The sequence below is a fragment of the Mobula birostris genome, chromosome 19, assembly GCF_030028105.1.
Source record: "Mobula birostris isolate sMobBir1 chromosome 19, sMobBir1.hap1, whole genome shotgun sequence".
Lineage (NCBI taxonomy): Eukaryota > Metazoa > Chordata > Chondrichthyes > Myliobatiformes > Myliobatidae > Mobula > Mobula birostris.
Genome location: NC_092388.1, coordinates 29895601 through 29913405, shown reverse-complemented (window position 1 = coordinate 29913405; position 17805 = coordinate 29895601). Strand labels below are relative to the sequence as shown.

The 17805-nt window shown below is 38.7% G+C and overlaps 1 protein-coding gene across 4 annotated transcripts in view; it reads right to left on the bottom strand.

Annotated features, from left to right (window-relative positions):
• Positions 1-7035: 7035 nt before the first annotated feature.
• The window catches only part of LOC140212489 (cadherin-18), a 672855-nt gene continuing 662085 nt past the window's right edge, over positions 7036-17805 (bottom strand). For all 4 annotated transcript variants that reach the window (XM_072283357.1, XM_072283356.1, XM_072283355.1 and 1 more), the window contains one exon: positions 7036-9089. In XM_072283357.1, coding sequence (XP_072139458.1) covers positions 8599-9089 — 491 coding nt within the window. In that variant the 3' untranslated portion in view covers positions 7036-8598. The remainder of the gene's footprint in view (positions 9090-17805) is intronic.

The following is a 17805-nucleotide window of genomic DNA, read 5'->3' as shown; positions in this document are numbered from 1 at the left end:
ATATTAATGTGTGACACAATAAGTTAATGATGAACAACTGCAATCCTGCTATTGATCCTCTTCCCTCTTCCTCCTGTCATCAGTGAAGATAACTTTATAATATAACGGCAGCAATAAAAACAGGAATTAATATGTCCCAAGGTTATGCTTAAAAGTATCAATTAGCTATATCATTGATATAGTAATTTGATGTCTATTACTGGTTTTATTTATTCAGCAAGTAATGTAATAAAACTGATTAAACTTCACTGAATGACTTCTTATTGCTGAGAATTTATATGAAGTGAATATTGCTTGAGTAGAATTTTGAAATATTACATAAAATATAATTTCTATATTTATGTCACAGCTTTACATTCAACAACATTGCACTAAGAACCCTTCAAATGGCTCCAGATCTTGATCAGTATTGATAAACTATTTTGTAGATTAGCTTTTGAAGATTTAAAAAAAAAATTACATTTTACAATAATACAGAAATTTATCTCCATGAGTTATATTTATTTCCATTGTCACTAAATTTTTCATGGAATCAAAATATATTATGAACCGGCGAAGGCTGTGCTGATGATTTTTAGCACAAAAGGCACTTTAGGTAAATCCCCCTGCATATTCATCATTTTCATTATGCACATAATATTTTCAATTTTTGTGTTCTCTTTTGAGAATTCAATTGAATTCTCACACCATAAATAAGAGCAAAAGATAAGCTGAAACAACAGGAATTCTGCAGATGCTGGAAATTCAAGCAACACACATCAAAGTTGCTGGTGAACGCAGCAGGCCAGGCAGCATCTGTAGGAAGAGGTACAGTCGACGTTTCAGACCGAGATCCTTCGTCAGGACTAACTGAAGGAAGAGTGAGTAAGGGATTTGAAAGTTGGAGGGGGAGGGGGAGATCCAAAATGATAGGAGAAGACAGGAGGGGGAGGGATGGAGCCAAGAACTGGACAGGTGATTGGCAAAAGGGATACGAGAGGATCATGGGACAGGAGGTCCGGGAAGAAAGACAAGGGGAGGGGGGACCCAGAGGATGGGCAAGAGGTATATTCAGAGGGACAGAGGGAGAAAAAGGAGAGTGAGAGAAAGAATGTGTGCATAAAAATAAGTAACAGATGGGGTACGAGGGGGAGGTGGGGCCTTAGCGGAAGTTAGAGAAGTCGATGTTCATGCCATCAGGTTGGAGGCTACCCAGATGGAATATAAGGTGTTGTTCCTCCAACCTGAGTGTGGCTTCATCTTTACAGTAGGGGAGGCCGTGGATAGACATGTCAGAATGGGAATGGGATGTGGAATTAAAATGTGTGGCCACTGGGAGATCCTGCTTTCTCTGGCGGACAGAGCGTAGATGTTCAGCAAAGCGGTCTCCCAGTCTGCGTCGGGTCTCGCCAATATATAAAAGGCCACATCGGGAGCACCGGACGCAGTATATCACCCCAGTCGACTCACAGGTGAAGTGTTGCCTCACCTGGAAGGACTGTTTGGGGCCCTGAATGGTGGTAAGGGAGGAAGTGTAAGGGCATGTGTAGCACTTGTTCCGCTTACACGGATAAGTGCCAGGAGGGAGATCAGTGGGGAGGGATGGGGGGGGACGAATGGACAAGGGAGTTGCGTAGGGAGCGATCCCTGCGGAATGCAGAGGGGGGGGGAGGGAAAGATGTGCTTAGTGGTGGGATCCCATTGGAGGCGGCGGAAGTTACGGAGAATAATATGTTGGACCCGGAGGCTGGTGGGGTGGTAGGTGAGGACCAGGGGAACCCTATTCCTAGTGGGGTGGCGGGAGGATGGAGTGAGAGCAGATGTACGTGAAATGGGGGAGATGTGTTTGAGAGCAGAGTTGATAGTGGAGGAAGGGAAGCCCCTTTCTTTAAAAAAGGAAGACATCTCCCTCGTCCTAGAATAAAAAGCCTCATCCTGAGAGCAGATGCGGCGGAGACGGAGGAATTGCGAGAAGAGGATGGCATTTTTGCAAGAGACAGGGTGAGAAGAGGAATAGTCCAGATAGCTGTGAGAGTCAGTAGGCTTATAGTAGATATCAGTGGATAAGCTGTCTCCAGAGACAGAGACAGAAAGATCTAGAAAGGGGAGGGAAGTGTCACCCAGTGGGTGAAGCTTTTGTTCAGGGAAAGAACAGGCTCTGCCAGGTGGATGAAAATGATGGTGAAGGGGAAGTGGTTTAATCTTTCTGGGAAATGGTTGCTCACCTGATACATAGGCCCCAGTCTGCCTTTGGTTGGCCAACTAGAATAGTCCTAATTTCCAACAAATAAAGATGCAAACAGCTTGCCTTCACCAACACTCTTATCCACTTGGCTGAACTTGTTCTTATGCTGAACATCTTTTCTTCCGATTTTTCACACTTTCTACAAATAAAAGGTGTACCCACGGGCACTCATATTGGCGCCAGCTACACCTGTCCTTTTGCTGGCTACGTTGCCAAACTTTACCCTGACAAGTACTTACCCCTACTTACTGTTTCTCCACAACACCAACAATTGCTTTGGTGCTGCTTCCAGCATTCATGATAATCTCATCAACTTTGCCACCATCTTCAACCTTGCCCATAAGTTCACCTGGACTATCTCTGACAGCTCCCTTTCCAGATCTCTCCATCTTCATATCCAGAGACAAACTATCAAGTAAGTGCGGATTCATATTAAGGCCAAAGTGGATAAAGACATTAATGATCTAGGTTATTCTTTATAACTACTCAGCAGTTCCTTGATCACGGTTCATTGATTAACTTCTGATTCCAAATTATCAAATTAAGTGAATTTATGCTTTCAACCTATCAGAGTGGGATTTGAACTCAGGTCAACAGATTATTAGTCCAAGTCCTGGATGGTTAATTACCAGATTACCACACCTTATTAAGTGTTAATTTTAACAGTGTGCAAATTATTTGGTTGCTGTTATAGTGGGAGGAATGATAAGCATGCTCTTTTGTATTGTATTCTGGAATCTACTTTCTAATCAAGACAGGAAAGATGACAGATCTGCCATTTTGCTCTTCAGTTTATAAAAGCAAATGTTTCAAAATATGAATGATCAAGGACCATTTTAAAGTTTTTGAAACCGTGTATTTATAGTGGCAGAATTATGACAACCCAGAAGTAACAATGCTGTCTCTGCTGCCAAGCATAACAGTGTAACTTTCCAAGATCTTGTTCTCCCTGAATTGACTATTACAGTGCACTTTTACTTGGCCTTGCACCTTTCATCCTGATAAATTACAGCTCCTCAAAACTTTAATGCCCATGTTTGAACTCCTACAAAATCTGGCTCTGTCATCATCCCTGCATTTTCAACCTAAGGTGCACCTAGCTCAATTAAAATCTCCCTATGACCCGGTCCATGCCATGTTTACAACCATCTCTGAGCAGTAGGTACAGAAGCCTAAAGTCCCACACCATGAAGTTGAAGAACAACTACTTAAGTTCATCCATTTGGTTTTTGAACCAACCTGCAAAACCCAGCTCACTCCAGTTTAACACTCCAGGCACGTTGACTCCTTTGATTTGCTTTAATAATGTTTGCTTATAAAATGTATATATTTTAAGTTTAATTAATTTTGTGAATGCTGCTTGTATGGTGCTATGTGGCTGCAATACTGCAGTCAGTTTTCATTGCGCCTGTGTGTACATTTACTTGTGCATGACAAAAATTCAAGTTTGACTATGATTTTTGACTTTGTTTTAAAGTCATCATTCATAGGTTAGGTGGTCCCTCTGTCAGTAGCAAACTCCTGGTGAGCAACCCAATGAGCCTTGATGTGGAACAACCAAAAGAATGAGATTTGTTTACATTTCATCCTCACTCATTCCAGTTTTCTATGTCCCTATAACCTTTATCCCTTCCTTATTATGGACATGCAGGAAGGGAGAAGGAAGCCTAAATTTCACTGTGCTTACAAATTATCAACGCAGAAGCATGTGTCAACTGCCATTGGTACTTCCTGTCCTTCAGTATGCCTACTGAGGATCTATAGACTTTCATCTTAAACCTTAGAGTGAACAAGTAAAATCATTCATCCATATCAGTTCTTTTTCATAAGCTTGATATTTCCAATGACATTTATTTGTTTTTCAATAGATTTTACAGTAATTTTGTTGATGGATTCAAAAATTCAAAGTACATTTATTACACTGGACAATATAGATTTTACTTCCTGACTACTTTTGGGTGTATCTTATGGGATTTGGGCTGCTGATCCTGAAAATCACAACAAAATTTCCTATCATGCACAATTTTTATGAAATTGCTTAGATTTGTTATTTCAATTCATAATTCAAGTCAGAATAATTGATGCCAAGATGAAGGAAGGCATTCTTGTTGGTCCACAAATCAAACTGGTCATCAATGACAGGTAATTCAAAGAAATTCAAGTGGGACTGGAGAAAGTCACATGGAAGACATTTAAGGATGTTGTTGAAAATTTTCATGGCAACAACAGAGCTGGTTGACAATATGCTTCAAACCATGAAGTGCAACACATTACTGAAGATTAATTTTTTACATTCCCATTTAGACTTTCTCCCCGTTGCTAGTGATGAGCATGGTGAAAGGTTTCACCAGGACATTGTGGTCTTGGAGAAACGGTATCAGAATAACTGCTATTCATCAATGCTTACTGACTACAGTTGGGCACTTAAGCGAAAAGCTTCAAACACTGAGTACAAATGAAAATCCTCAACATTTTTGCTTAGTTGAACTATTGCAAAGTGTCAGCACCATTATGCAATTAAAATCATTATATTCCATAAAAGTTATTTTTTTGTTTCTCTAAAGTCCTATGTGATACAAGTAGTCTGAAATTGTATTTATGTTTAGTTTCAACTCTATTATAAACAATAATAAGTTATGAGCAAGCAACAGTTTTGAAAAAAAATTGCTGTCTGGTGTTATCAAAGTATGTAGACTACATATAATTTTGAGATCTGTGTCCATACAGGCAACTACAAAACAAAGAACCCAGTAGAACCCATCTAAAAAAAAGACCATTAAATACCCGATGTGCAGAAGAAAAGATCATTCAAATGCAGTGATGAGTAAACCTCACAAATATCGAGCGGAACACTGACACGTCCCTCTCCTCTGGCCCCAGCACCTTGATCTTTTCAATCTGACCTGGCGCTTACATCAGCCAAACCTTGGCTTGTTTCTCATTCTTGGACTCGGGCCTGATACTCGCCACCTCGATTCGATCCATACCTGACCTCTCCAATCTGGCCAGGCATGTAAATTGGTCAAACATCTGCTTGTTCCTTGCTCTTGTCCCAGACCCTGCCACCTCCACTCTGTCTCGCCTTGCCTTAGTTCTGCTGCTTCACATCACCTCCAAGTCCGTTGCAGCAATGGCCAAATATTGGCTCTTTCGTCGCTGTTTGGGCCGAGCCCTGCCACCTCAATTCAGTCCATACACACCAAGTTGCACCTTTAAGACATCAGTTCAGACCTTGAAAGTGCCAGGTCATACTGGCAGCTCAAAAGCTCCACTCTGATTCACCAAGGCCTTGCTTTGTCTTTAAGCAAATTGTTGAAAAATCTCTGACAATTATGAGATGTAGACTCTTTGCATCAGCAATCATAAACTTCATGTTCAATCTCAGTCATAGTGTTTTTCATTTAGGTTTTTTAATGCCTTTTATTTAAGTTCATTTAGACTCAACTCCCAACTTGTTGCCTGCTGATCCTTGTTAGGCAATTTGCAAATTTGGTGTTTGTTTCATTAGTGTCTCCATTGCTAGGCAATATCAAATGATGGAAACTCAGCTTCTTCTTCCTGAGGAGCTTCCTGTGAATACGCACATCTTGGATTCCAAAAATGATGTAATACCACACAAGCTCCTCTAAACTCATACTGTGGTCATATTTATGATGTTTATTCTGTCTACTGGATCTTTTCATTGAATTATAGGACCAGACATTGTATTTCTACTGATCAAATGTTATGAAGTGGTGCAGCAATGCAGCTAATAGTACAGTACCACGTCTTCACAGGGGCACAGACAGAAGTTCAATCCTGACTTGTGTACTATTCTGTGTGCAGCTTGTGCATTCTCCCTACTTCCAGGTTATCTGGTTTCCTCCGGTATCCCAATGACAAGTTGGCCATCGTAAATAAATGGTGAAAATATAGGGGAAATTGACGAAAATGTGGGGAACAATATTAAAAAGATGGGATTAGCATAGTGTTAGTGTAAATGGGTTGCTGATAGTTACTGAGAACTTGTTGAACCAAAGGCTTACTTTCCATGCTTTATTAATCTACTCTCCAACTATTCGTCAGTACTCTCACCAAGGCAAGTTAAATCTGTTGCAGTGATCTCCTCTTAGAATCCTTCTTTGCAAGTATTAAAAAATGACTGTAAATTGGACACTTTCTCCCCTTTTACTGAGAAAAATGTTCTAATTCTATCTTCATATTCTGTCCATTACTTGATTAAATTATTAAATTAAATTCAATCATTTTGCTTGCTTTACCCTCCTTGACAACACTGATGTATTCATAATTCTATGCATAATGCTCTAATTCTCTGACATGCCATTCTGCAGGTTATACTGTTGCCCCACTCTAAATAAGGGAGGGGAGGGAGGGAACGTCAACTCAGACCATGAGAGGCCTGCTTCGGGCATTTTCATGCCTTACAAGGCACAGATTGAAAGTCTGTGTGGGGCACCACTCCTCGCACAGACACTAGAGCAATGTGTGGTTAAATGTCTTGCTCAAGGACACAAACACGCTGCCACAGCTGAGACTCGAACTAGCGATCTTCCAATCACTAGACGAACGCCTTAACCACTTGGCCACGTGCCCAACACTCTAAATAAACAACCATTAAATGCCGTGAATAGTACGCAACTCTAATTTCTCAAAAATTTCTCAATCAGTTCTCTTTCATTGGTATTACCAATGATGGCTCCATTCAACATGTTCAGACATTGAAGAAAATAATACTCATAATTCAGCCATTAGCATGTGTATTTGCTATGTAAAAAAAACGTTTTTATTGTGCAACCAGTCACTAGAGGGTGTTGATAACAACAGGATCACAACACAAATAATTCCAAATTCCCCTCACCAGGGCCCCCAAGCTCTTAAAGTTCACTTTGGTTTTCACAGGACCATTGTGAAATTGTACTGGGTAAGGAATGCTTTTTTTTAAATGGTACTCATTTCCTTAGACCCACAAGCACTATCAGAGTTGTTTTAAAAGATTCATATCAAAAAATATGTAATTTAAAAAATATGTAGAAATTGAGCAGTATACACCAAGAAAACAATTATAATTCATTTTCTGATTCTAAATTAGACTTTTGTTTTATCATTCATTCTCAGACATGGGTATCACTGGTGGGGCCAGTTTTTTTATTTGTTCCTGATTGGGCATCTCAGATTCCGCAGTGATGAATGGGCCATCACAGGTAGCCCAGACTATGTAAGGGCAGCAGACTTCCTTTCTTGAATTATTTAAGTAGCAGATATTATTTTTTAATAATGATCCAGATGTTTCATTATAGTTTTATCTAGTTAATCAAATTTAAATTTCTTAGCTGATAATGTAGTATTTAAGCTATCATTTCTCGACCAGTAGTTTAGGCCTCTGGATGATTGTCCAATCAGTTTCCTGTTTTGCCACTGTAATCTCAACATTGGTTTGCTAAATATTTATGATTAAGATGTTCATTTTAACATCATACTAATTTTAAATTGCCTTAATGAAAGTACATTATTTTTAAATCCAACAAAAATGTTTTTCAATAGGAAGAAAAGAAACAATTATATTGTAATTGCATTGAACAACTGAAGGTTTTACACTCAAATCAATGCAAGTAATCTTACCACTCAATCTAATCATCCAATGTTATAGATCACTCATTATAAACAAAGTACCAATAGTGCACTGTTATCCAGAGGAGTAGGAGGAAGCTCTGTTCTGTTGAAGGTGCGTTCTTTTGGATGGGATGGTAAAGCAATGTCCAGTTTGCTCTCTCTGTTGTAAAAGGTCGAAGGAAATAATTTTAAACAAGCATATCCTCCTCAACCCTGCCTATATCCATTGCTCTACATTATTTAAAAGCAGTTTGACGTTATCACATTCTGTTGGAACATTTCCTAATCTGCAATAATGAGCCTACTTCAATGGGACATCCTGCGAATTGTGTCAAAATCACCATAAGGTTTACCTGTCTATCTTTTGCACCAGTTGTAACTTATTCACCCACTCTACCTAAATGAATGAAAGATTAATGCTGTTCATGATGGTGATGCTCCAAAACATCATAAATTTAACTCCAGAGCTTTATCTGCCAAACTATATTGAACCGAACTGCCTAATCTTAAACTATAGCACAGTGACTTTATTATGGAACAATGAACTTTATTAAACAATAAAAAATATACACCAGGGAAAATATTTTTGTTTATTCTTTATATTTTCAAAATGTGTTCCTTCTGCTTGTTTGTTGAACCCATGTTTCAAAATATTAAAAGGGCACTTGTTGCTACAGTAAAATTGTGTAACAATTGCAGCTTAATAAATGAAAATCTGATTTTTTTTTTTGTTTTACATACAGTGTTTTACTATGGTAATGAAACTAAGTGGTTCTTTCTGATTTCTCTACTCCGTACAGTTCGGAGAGTTTTTTGAACTGAAGTCCCCAGTCTCCAAGGTAATTATAATCCTGTTCCGAATGTGCAGTGACTGAATCCAGTGAACTGATCGATCCTGCCGTGGATCCATGGCCTTCATATGCATATGTCTGGAGAGAGTCATATGGAGGAACACTCTGATCTAGGTCTGCTTCCTGCAGTTTTTGCTTAATAAACTCATGAATGTCAGGGCTGTTGAGGGCTGAGGGGGGTCTTTGTCTGGGTAAGGGTTGCACATCAGGCTTGACATCCCGCCGATATCTCACTTCCTCAGCTGCTGCAGGGTTTCTCAGTGCCGTAATATCGAAAGCCTCTGTATCCTCTTCTCCTCCTCCCTCATCATCATATGTCACCACGTTCTCTCGAATATCTTCTTCTGAAATAATGAGTGGCTCTTTCTTGCCCCGCTTCAGAGTGATGAACAGAACAATGATAGCTGTAAAGATAAGACAGTGGAAGTAATGAGATTTCACGGAAGGACCAATACGGAATTTACTTCCAAACTTAGGGTAAGCTACTCACACAGAAGCTTCATCTGAAATTACCAAGTGCAGAAAAATTGCACCCATTGCTTCCAGCTCTTAGGATTTTAATTTAACAAGGTAACATAAAGAAATTCAGAAATTCTGCAGATGCTGGGAATCTTAAGCAACACAAACAAAATGCTGGAGGAACTCAGCATGTAAGGCAGCATCTATGAAGGAAAATAAACAGCTAATGTTTCAGGCCGAGTCCCTAATCTCAGGACACCATGAGTGTCTTACAGCCTATAAGTACCTTTGAAGTTCCACTGCTGAGGTAAAAAATGAAACCAAATCATTAGAAAGAGGTGACATAGAGTCAAAAGGTATTGAATCATTGTGGATAGATTGGTGGTGATGAAGGAAAATCCAATGTTAGCATTCATTTCAAGAGGACTAGAATATAAAAGCAAGGATGTAATGTTGATAATTTATAAAGTACTGGGTGAGGCCTCACTTGGAGTATTGTGAGCAAGTTTGGGCCCCTTATCTTGGAAAGGATGTGCTGAAACTGGAGAGGGTTCAAAGGAGGTTCAGCAAAATGATTTCAGGATTGCAACACATATCAAAGTTGCTGGTGACCGCAGCAGGCTTGAATAGCTTATATGAAGCGTGTCTGATGACCCGGGGCCTGTATTCACTAGAGTTCAGAAGAATGCGGGGTGAGCTCATTGAAACCTGTGGTGAAAGGCCTTGATAGAATGGATTATGGAGATGATGTTTCCTATGGTGGGATAGTCTAAGAGCAGAGTATACAGCCTCAGAATAGGGGTGTCCTTTTAGGACAGAGATGAGGAGGAATTTCTTTAGCCAGTGAGTGGTGAATCTGTGGAATTCTTTGCCACAGACTTCCTTGGAGGCCAAGTTTTTATGTATAGTTAAGGCAGAGTTTGATAGATTCTTAACTGGTCACAGCATGAAGGGATATGGGGGGAGGGGGGCAGGGAAAGCAGGAGATTGGGTTTGAGAGGAAAATTGGAGACTTGCTGGGCTAAACTGCTCCTATATTTTATGGTATTTTAGTCTTATGGTAAAGTAGAAAGAACAACAGCTAATTTAAGCACAGCAAGCTTCAGAAATTGGTGATTTGAAAAATCCTTTTTATTTTGTAATGTTGAAAAGGGATAAATATTGGCAGCACACAAGGGATAAATGTCTTCTATGTCACTCATTTGTGAGAGAACAAGGATTTGGTTTGACTTTTCATTTGAAATAGCACAGAGGCAGTGCAATGTTCTGTTAACACTGCATGGATGGGTTAGCCTAGATTTTATTCTTCAATTTAAATCTTTTAAACTTTAATCTCCTAAATCTCTTAAACCTATCACTGTCTGACTGCTTCTTAAAAGCAAGATTGAATTGATGAATTTATTTTGAATTTTTTTAATGGGTGAGCAGGTCCATTAGCAGGAACTTGGTGTAAGTTGTCATACATAGTCAATTTTACCATGACCAGAGCAACTTGGAATCGTTGTTGTTTTCCTGTTCAGCGTTCAGTGTATAGCAGATTATCATTTTTATTTATTAATGAGCAAGTTTGCTGATGTACAGAATAAAATAAATGAAATAAGAATGATAGCTAATTATGTGGCCTGGAACGATTTTGTGTCCAATGTGTGAGAATTTGTAGCTACCTCCAATAAACTATCACAGAACTATCACAGGTCCTTCTTAATTTCAAGCTGCACTGCATCTTGGTTAAATAAATGATTTGTGCCTTAATTTCTTTCTTATCAGTGTATTTGTAAATCGATTGAAGATGAAGTTGACTCAACAGGTCTGGAGATAAATGAGTTCATAAATTGTGGCCACAAGAAGTAGTTTGTAGACATCAGGAGCTGAAGGCAGGGAAATGCCAACTAACTATAGCTTTTCAACATCATTTTGTTTTCCCATCTCACTCTTTTACATTTTATCTTTTGCACTCTCTCTTTCATCCTCTCTCACTCTCTGTGCCCTATTATAATTCACTCCAACCATGACAAACTTTGACATGAAGATATTACATAATTAATTGTTCTGAAAATTTAAAATGAAGCTTTCTCTTTAAGATCCTATTCTAATCTCACTTCTTGTTTTTTTTTATAACCTCCAGCTAGACTGAACAGAGGTGGGCCAGTCACCCACCACTGGATCAGTGTTAAGTTACTCATTTATCCTTCCAAACACTTGCTCTGGAACTTCCATTCCAAGAATGTCTCTGAGAATGGCACGGCCGGGTGAGAAAAAGGTGCACATGGTGACCCACAAGGAGACAAGAAGGAGACCAGACTTCAAACAAGTTTAGACCTTAAATAAAACCACAGCTCTCCAGTAAACAGCCCTATTATGAAAGGTCATGCGAGATGGCTCTCTATGTGCAAGAGCTGTTAGATGCCCATACTACCAGAGGTGTATCCCTGATAACTGCCTTCCATGAAACCACTACTTGCATGTAGGAATAGCAGTACAAACTAGCCTCATCCACCAAGAAACCACATTTCCTTGTCTACCTGCATATAAGAATGCTCCTAACTAGGGGCATGTTCATCCAGATTCATTGGGACTTCCATGCTATATTATCCTCTGAGACAATAAAAATAGTCAATTCCAAGGCAACTTCCCCTGGCGCCCCTCCTCCTTCCCTTTCTCCCATGATGTACTCCCCTCTTCTATCAGATTCCTTCTTCTCCAGCCCTTTGCTTTTTCCATCTATCATCTCCCAGCTTCTTATTTCATCTCCCTCCCCACCCACCTAACTTGTCCTCCTTGCTCCCTCACCTTTTTTTATTTTGGCACCTCCCTCCTTCCTTTCCAGTCCCGATGAATGATCTTGGCCTGAAACATCAACTGGTTATTCATTTCCAAAGATGCAGTCTGATTGTTGTTGTTTGTTGTTTGCAGTCTGACCTGTTGAGTTTTCTAGCATTTGAAATATGTTGATTGTGTCAAGGACCAGTACATCTGAAGACATGTTCGGGACAATCCAAAGCATTGCTATGCATCTACTGCCAACATAGCATGCCCACAACTTACTTAATCTAAAGCATATGTCCTTGAAATACGGAAGGGAACTGGAGTACCCTGAGAAAACCCACATGGTCAGAAGGAGAATGTACAAACTCCTTACAGACAGTGGAGTCTGTAAGGACTCCCAATTGCTTTATGAAGTGTTGCATAGACCACTAGAAGGCAATGATAAAATCTTGCAATTAGTAAATTTTTGCAATGCTGGATGCTAATCTAGGAATCAATTTTTATTTAACTTTTATGGATCGACTCAAGTCAATATGTGCCTCCATGCAGATCTATTCTGCTATGTGCACAGTGACAAATACTGTTACACATAAACGGTGCCATATAGTTGGAGCAGAACAACATGCTCCCATGAACTGTTGAGAAAAAAAAGACTTTCATGGCTAGATAGCTCAGGACTATTAGCTTAGATATTTGTTAAAGGCCATGAGCATTTTCGATATTCAGAAACAGTTCAAGACATTTAAAGATATTCCAAGATTGCTAAAAATATTACTAGAAATTTCAGACTTTCATGTCTGTATTTCCTATCAATTGCATGGGTAACTGTGGATATTCCTCTCTAATATTGATACCAATTTGCTGTATTTTTGTATAGGCACTGTAGGTGAAGGCAGCCTACAGAAGAAATGCTTAATTTAAACTAGGAATTATATACAAGGCTGTTTATAACTTACATACATCAAAGCTAGTAAAAGAATTATTTTCTTTAAACATTTAATAGGATTAAATTACAAACTATCTAAAACCAATTTACCGTGACAGTAAAAATGATACTGGCATTATGATAAAACATAGCAATATAGAAATGGTAATACCAAAATTTTTAAATTTGGTAAGACTAATTACTGTATATGATAAAGACAGACAATGTAATGCCTTAAAATAGGTTAATAAAATGGGAATCTGCTGTAAGTTTTGTCATGGTTTGGGCATTAAAAGATACTAACATCTATCACTGGATGATTTGTAACCTTTCCTTTAAGTGTTTGCTCAGTGACCTTTCACAGTGAACTGTAATTTCTATTTAATGCACCCACTTTCCTTATGACTGGAGAATTTTGTGAAATGTAAATCACTTATCTAATAACAACTTCTCTTTTATCCAGCTGTTTTATATTGGAAACTGCTCCACTGATCTTTCCAAAGTCTGACATAACAACACAACTGTACTGCAATGGACTGTCAGCAAGATTATCTTCTCAGCTTGTCCCTGAATTGTACTGTGCTTGCACTGAGGCAGAGTATGCATAACATTGACAGTGTAACATCTCCAACAGAAATGCAGGGAGCAGCATTAACCAAGAAACATGAGCTTTTTTGATCTCCATGAAGCCCTTGATTCTCAATCCAGAAGGAATGTGGAAAAACATCCTCAAACTTGGATGCCCATAGAAATTTTATCTCCAGACGTTCTTTGCCTTGAAGAGACAGGTAAGCAATAATCAAAACTAATGAGTCCAAAACAGAACCAATTGTAATAAAGGTTGGATTCCAGCAAGGCTCCTTTATTGACACCACATATCCTGGAACAATCTACTTTGATGCAATATTGCACCACACTCCCAACAACCATCCCATTAGAGTGGAGCTAATCTAAAGCTAAAATAGGAGACTGTTCTACCTGTGACAACTACTTGGAGCTAGTACACAGGGCATATTTATCAATTATACATTTTCATAAGCTGAAGCATCATTAACTCATTCACTCAAGCAGGCAGATGGGCAGTTCAAATGGACATCATGATCTACATGAGGATCATGGGTTAACGGTCATGTTCCTGTACTGTATTGTTCTATGCTTATACACTAGATGGACCTTACATTCAAGACCTGCAAGGGAAAAGTCCCACTGTTAACACCTCCTTCTGACAAGCAAGGTGCACATTGAGACCCCAGAGCTTTGTACCACTTCTCATACCTCAGAAATCTCCTCTGAGGAAAGGCAGATAGAGAAAATTAAGTTTGGCACTGCCCGCAGTGTACTGGAACTGCCTTTGGCCGGCAGAGGAAAAGGATGTTTTAAGATCATGATTTCACATTTTATACAAAACTCATCAAAAGTCTCTGTGATCCCATATTCCTCTGAGACATGGATTACCTGCAACAGGTATTTCAATGCACTGGAAAAATATCACCAATGCCATCTATGTGCAAAATCCTCCAAATTTACTGGGAGGATAAATGAATCAGTATTGATGCCCTCCTGATGGCTAACAATGACAGAACTGAGGTTCCAGTTACTAGTCATGAGGCAGGCCATGTTTCTTGCCTGCCCAAGTCCAAATACTCAAAGCAGACACTTTATTCTGTGCTCTGTTGTGAGAGAATAACTAGGCAGACAGAGGAAAAGTATCAAGGATGTTCTTAGAGCCTCCTCATAAAATACAATATTTCCATTAACTCTTGTCAATCTCTGGCTTATGGCCACAGAAAAGGAGGGCCAGGAACATTTGAGATGACACTCATGTCCAAGCACACAGGCACTCCAAAGGAGCATTCCACCTCACCAACAAGTCATCTGGCCCTGTCAGCCACCCTCTGCCCCACCCTTGAAAGAGGCTGCAGGATCCACGTGGTCTTTATCAGCCACATGCTGCCTCACAGAACTGGAATGAGAGCAACAGAGTAGCCATGATCTTATTGAATGGTAGATCAGACTCTTATTTATGTTCTTAATTTCTTATACTTGATTCCAAAGGACTACTTAAGAAGTATGTGACTGATAGAATCCAGAAGCATTGACTTAATTGTGAAAGTAATGGATCTAACTATGATTAATAAATAAGCAAAAAAAAATTCTGTTATCTGGGCAAATTGGAGATATTGTGCACCATCTAAACTAGGAATAAAAATATTCCATTTTTGATCTTGCTGAAAAAATTGCTTTATTGTCAGGCTTATATTTCTAACTCAGATGTATTTATTCCTCATAGCAATTCAATCCAAACTTATATCCTGCTTTATTAAATACATGTATATACTGTATATTTGTTTGTACATATCTGGTCAACATCTGTCATGCTGCGATTTTGTAAATGAATAAGGGAAATGAACATTTGCAATTATAAAGGAAATATAATGGATGTCCATTATTACCAGTGCTAGCATGGCCTGCGGGGACTAACTGATTGAATAGTGTGTCTCTGGCATAGAGAAATCATTGAAAGAATGAGTAGGTTTGTTGAAAAACTGTGTGGCCATTCATAGTACAGATTATTTTCAAACAACCAGCTACCATTCATTAATCAGGAATACACAGAATCATGAATCATCCAATACAGATATCTCCAAGCATCAACAATGGATCAATGATCAGCATTCTCTTCATTCCAAGATATGTTCCATCAAGTTTGTGTTAAATACATCTAAAGGAATGTAATTGATAGCCTGCAGTAATCTTAGTGGAATAATCTCATTTTAGAAATTAATTGATGTATATGCCAAATAAATCCTCCCATCATTTACTACTTTGCAATTACTCCCAAGTGCCCATTGCTTTCTATCACATTAAACCAAACCAATTTTTTCAAGCATTGCACACACTTTCATCAAACTGCTCATGAATTAGTTTCACAATTGCTGGTTTGTACAACCTTTCCTTCTTCAAACTGTTATTTGTTGAAATAAAGAATACTTCAAATTCAACTGCTTATTTTTCATTTTTTCCCTTTCCAAATGGGAATAAAACATTTTCAAATGACATAAACATCATATCAACAGGAAAAAAAACCTGAGTTATTAACTTGGTTGTACATGGAGATTTCCCAAAGGTCATCTTTCCAGTGATTGTCTCCAGTCCTGCGTTTCAAGCATATTTAGTGACGGTAATCTTATCCCTGCAGAACTCACTGTGAGATTAATATTTTTCCTCCATTACTGGTGTCTAACAATCCCATGAATCCTTTTATTATGTCCTGGTAGAAAATAAAATTTTGCACCAGGAATCAAGCTATTGATCATAAACAGTCACTGCACTTATCTTTTATGATTAGACGATTTAGCTTGAATAGACAGTAATACATTATTTGAATGCAGTGGCTGGTGACTACTGCTCTCTGTGGAGAAAAAAAATCCTAGCCTTTTTTTTTTGCACTCTAGAAACAAGTCCTATTAGATAAGACAATGGACAGATCAGTTAGCTATTGACTTGACAACAGCTATGCAGCATAGCATTTCAAATACCTGCTAGTAATATTGCAGATACAGCTTTCAATTATGTAAATGGCAAGCAAGTGAAACAGGACATCTGCTTAAAACAATAAAATACTCCAAACACGCTGTTCATTGTGCAACCTTCATCCTGGCTAATATCCTCGTTGACATTTTTTCCTTTCAATCATCTGGCTGACTGCTTCAAAATGCACACTGTGTGATTACAAAATAAATTGGAAATGAGCACTTAGCATTATGAGCATACACACTCCCTCGGTTAGCACTAAATACATTATTATCTGACCCAAATTGTATTGATTTAGTTCCACAGTTGATGATACATTGATGTTTTCCATATTGCCTCAGTCATGCAAATGTTTGAAGTTGGAATCTCCCTCAAATCTTGAGCCAACAATTATTACAACTAATTCCACCTGCTTCATAGAACAATGTCACAGGCTAAGCTACAGTTTTGCTGTTCTACTTGACCATTTGTTTTCTGCATGTCTTAGCCCATCTGTTGATGATTTTTTTTATCTATACCACCTATAGAACACAAAGTTCACCCGGCTGGATTTTCATCCTTCCCCATCTATAATATTCAGATTAATGTCCTGCAGGTTATTCCCTAATTCAGACCATGTCTTACAGACCCATAACTCCTATGTTGTAGCAGTAAAGCTCCCAACCTTAATTTAAATTTCTTTCAGCCTCACCCCTTCCTGTCACTTTTTCACCTAAGTCTTCAGTGTTTCAGGAAATAAACCCTCCGTGGTCACTTTATTAGGTATCCCCTGTACATAGTCATGCTGCTGTAGCCCGTTCACTTCAAGGTTCAATGTGTTTTGTGTTCAGAGATGTTCTTCTGCAAACCACTGTTGTAATGTGTGGCTACTTGAGTCACTATTGCCATTCCTGTCAGCTTGAACCAGTCTGGTTGTTCTCCTCAGACCTCTCTCATGAGCAAGGCATTTTGTCCCGCAGAACTACCACTCACTAGATGTTTTTTTTTGTTTTTCACACCATTCTCCATAATCTCTAGACACATTACATGTGAAATTCCTAGGAAATCAGCAGTTTCTAAGATACTCAATTAACCCTATCTGGCACCAACAATTATTTCACTCTCAAAGTCACTTAGATCACATTTCTTCCCTAATCAGATGCTTGGTCTAAATAAAAACCAAACAGCTTGAACATGTGTGCATGCTTTTATGCATCGAGTTACTGCCAATTACCTATCAGCAATATTTGCATTCATAATTTGCATTCATTAATATACAGATAGATTGGGAAAATTAGGTTGATGCTGGATCCTAAGAGAGAGAATTTGTAGAATTAAGAGATGGCTTTTTAGAGCAGCGTGTGGTTAAGCCCACCAGGGTGATATTGTTTCTTGATTGAGAGGTGTGTAATGAACCAAATTTGATTAGGGAACTTAAAGATAAAGATGGCAGAGAT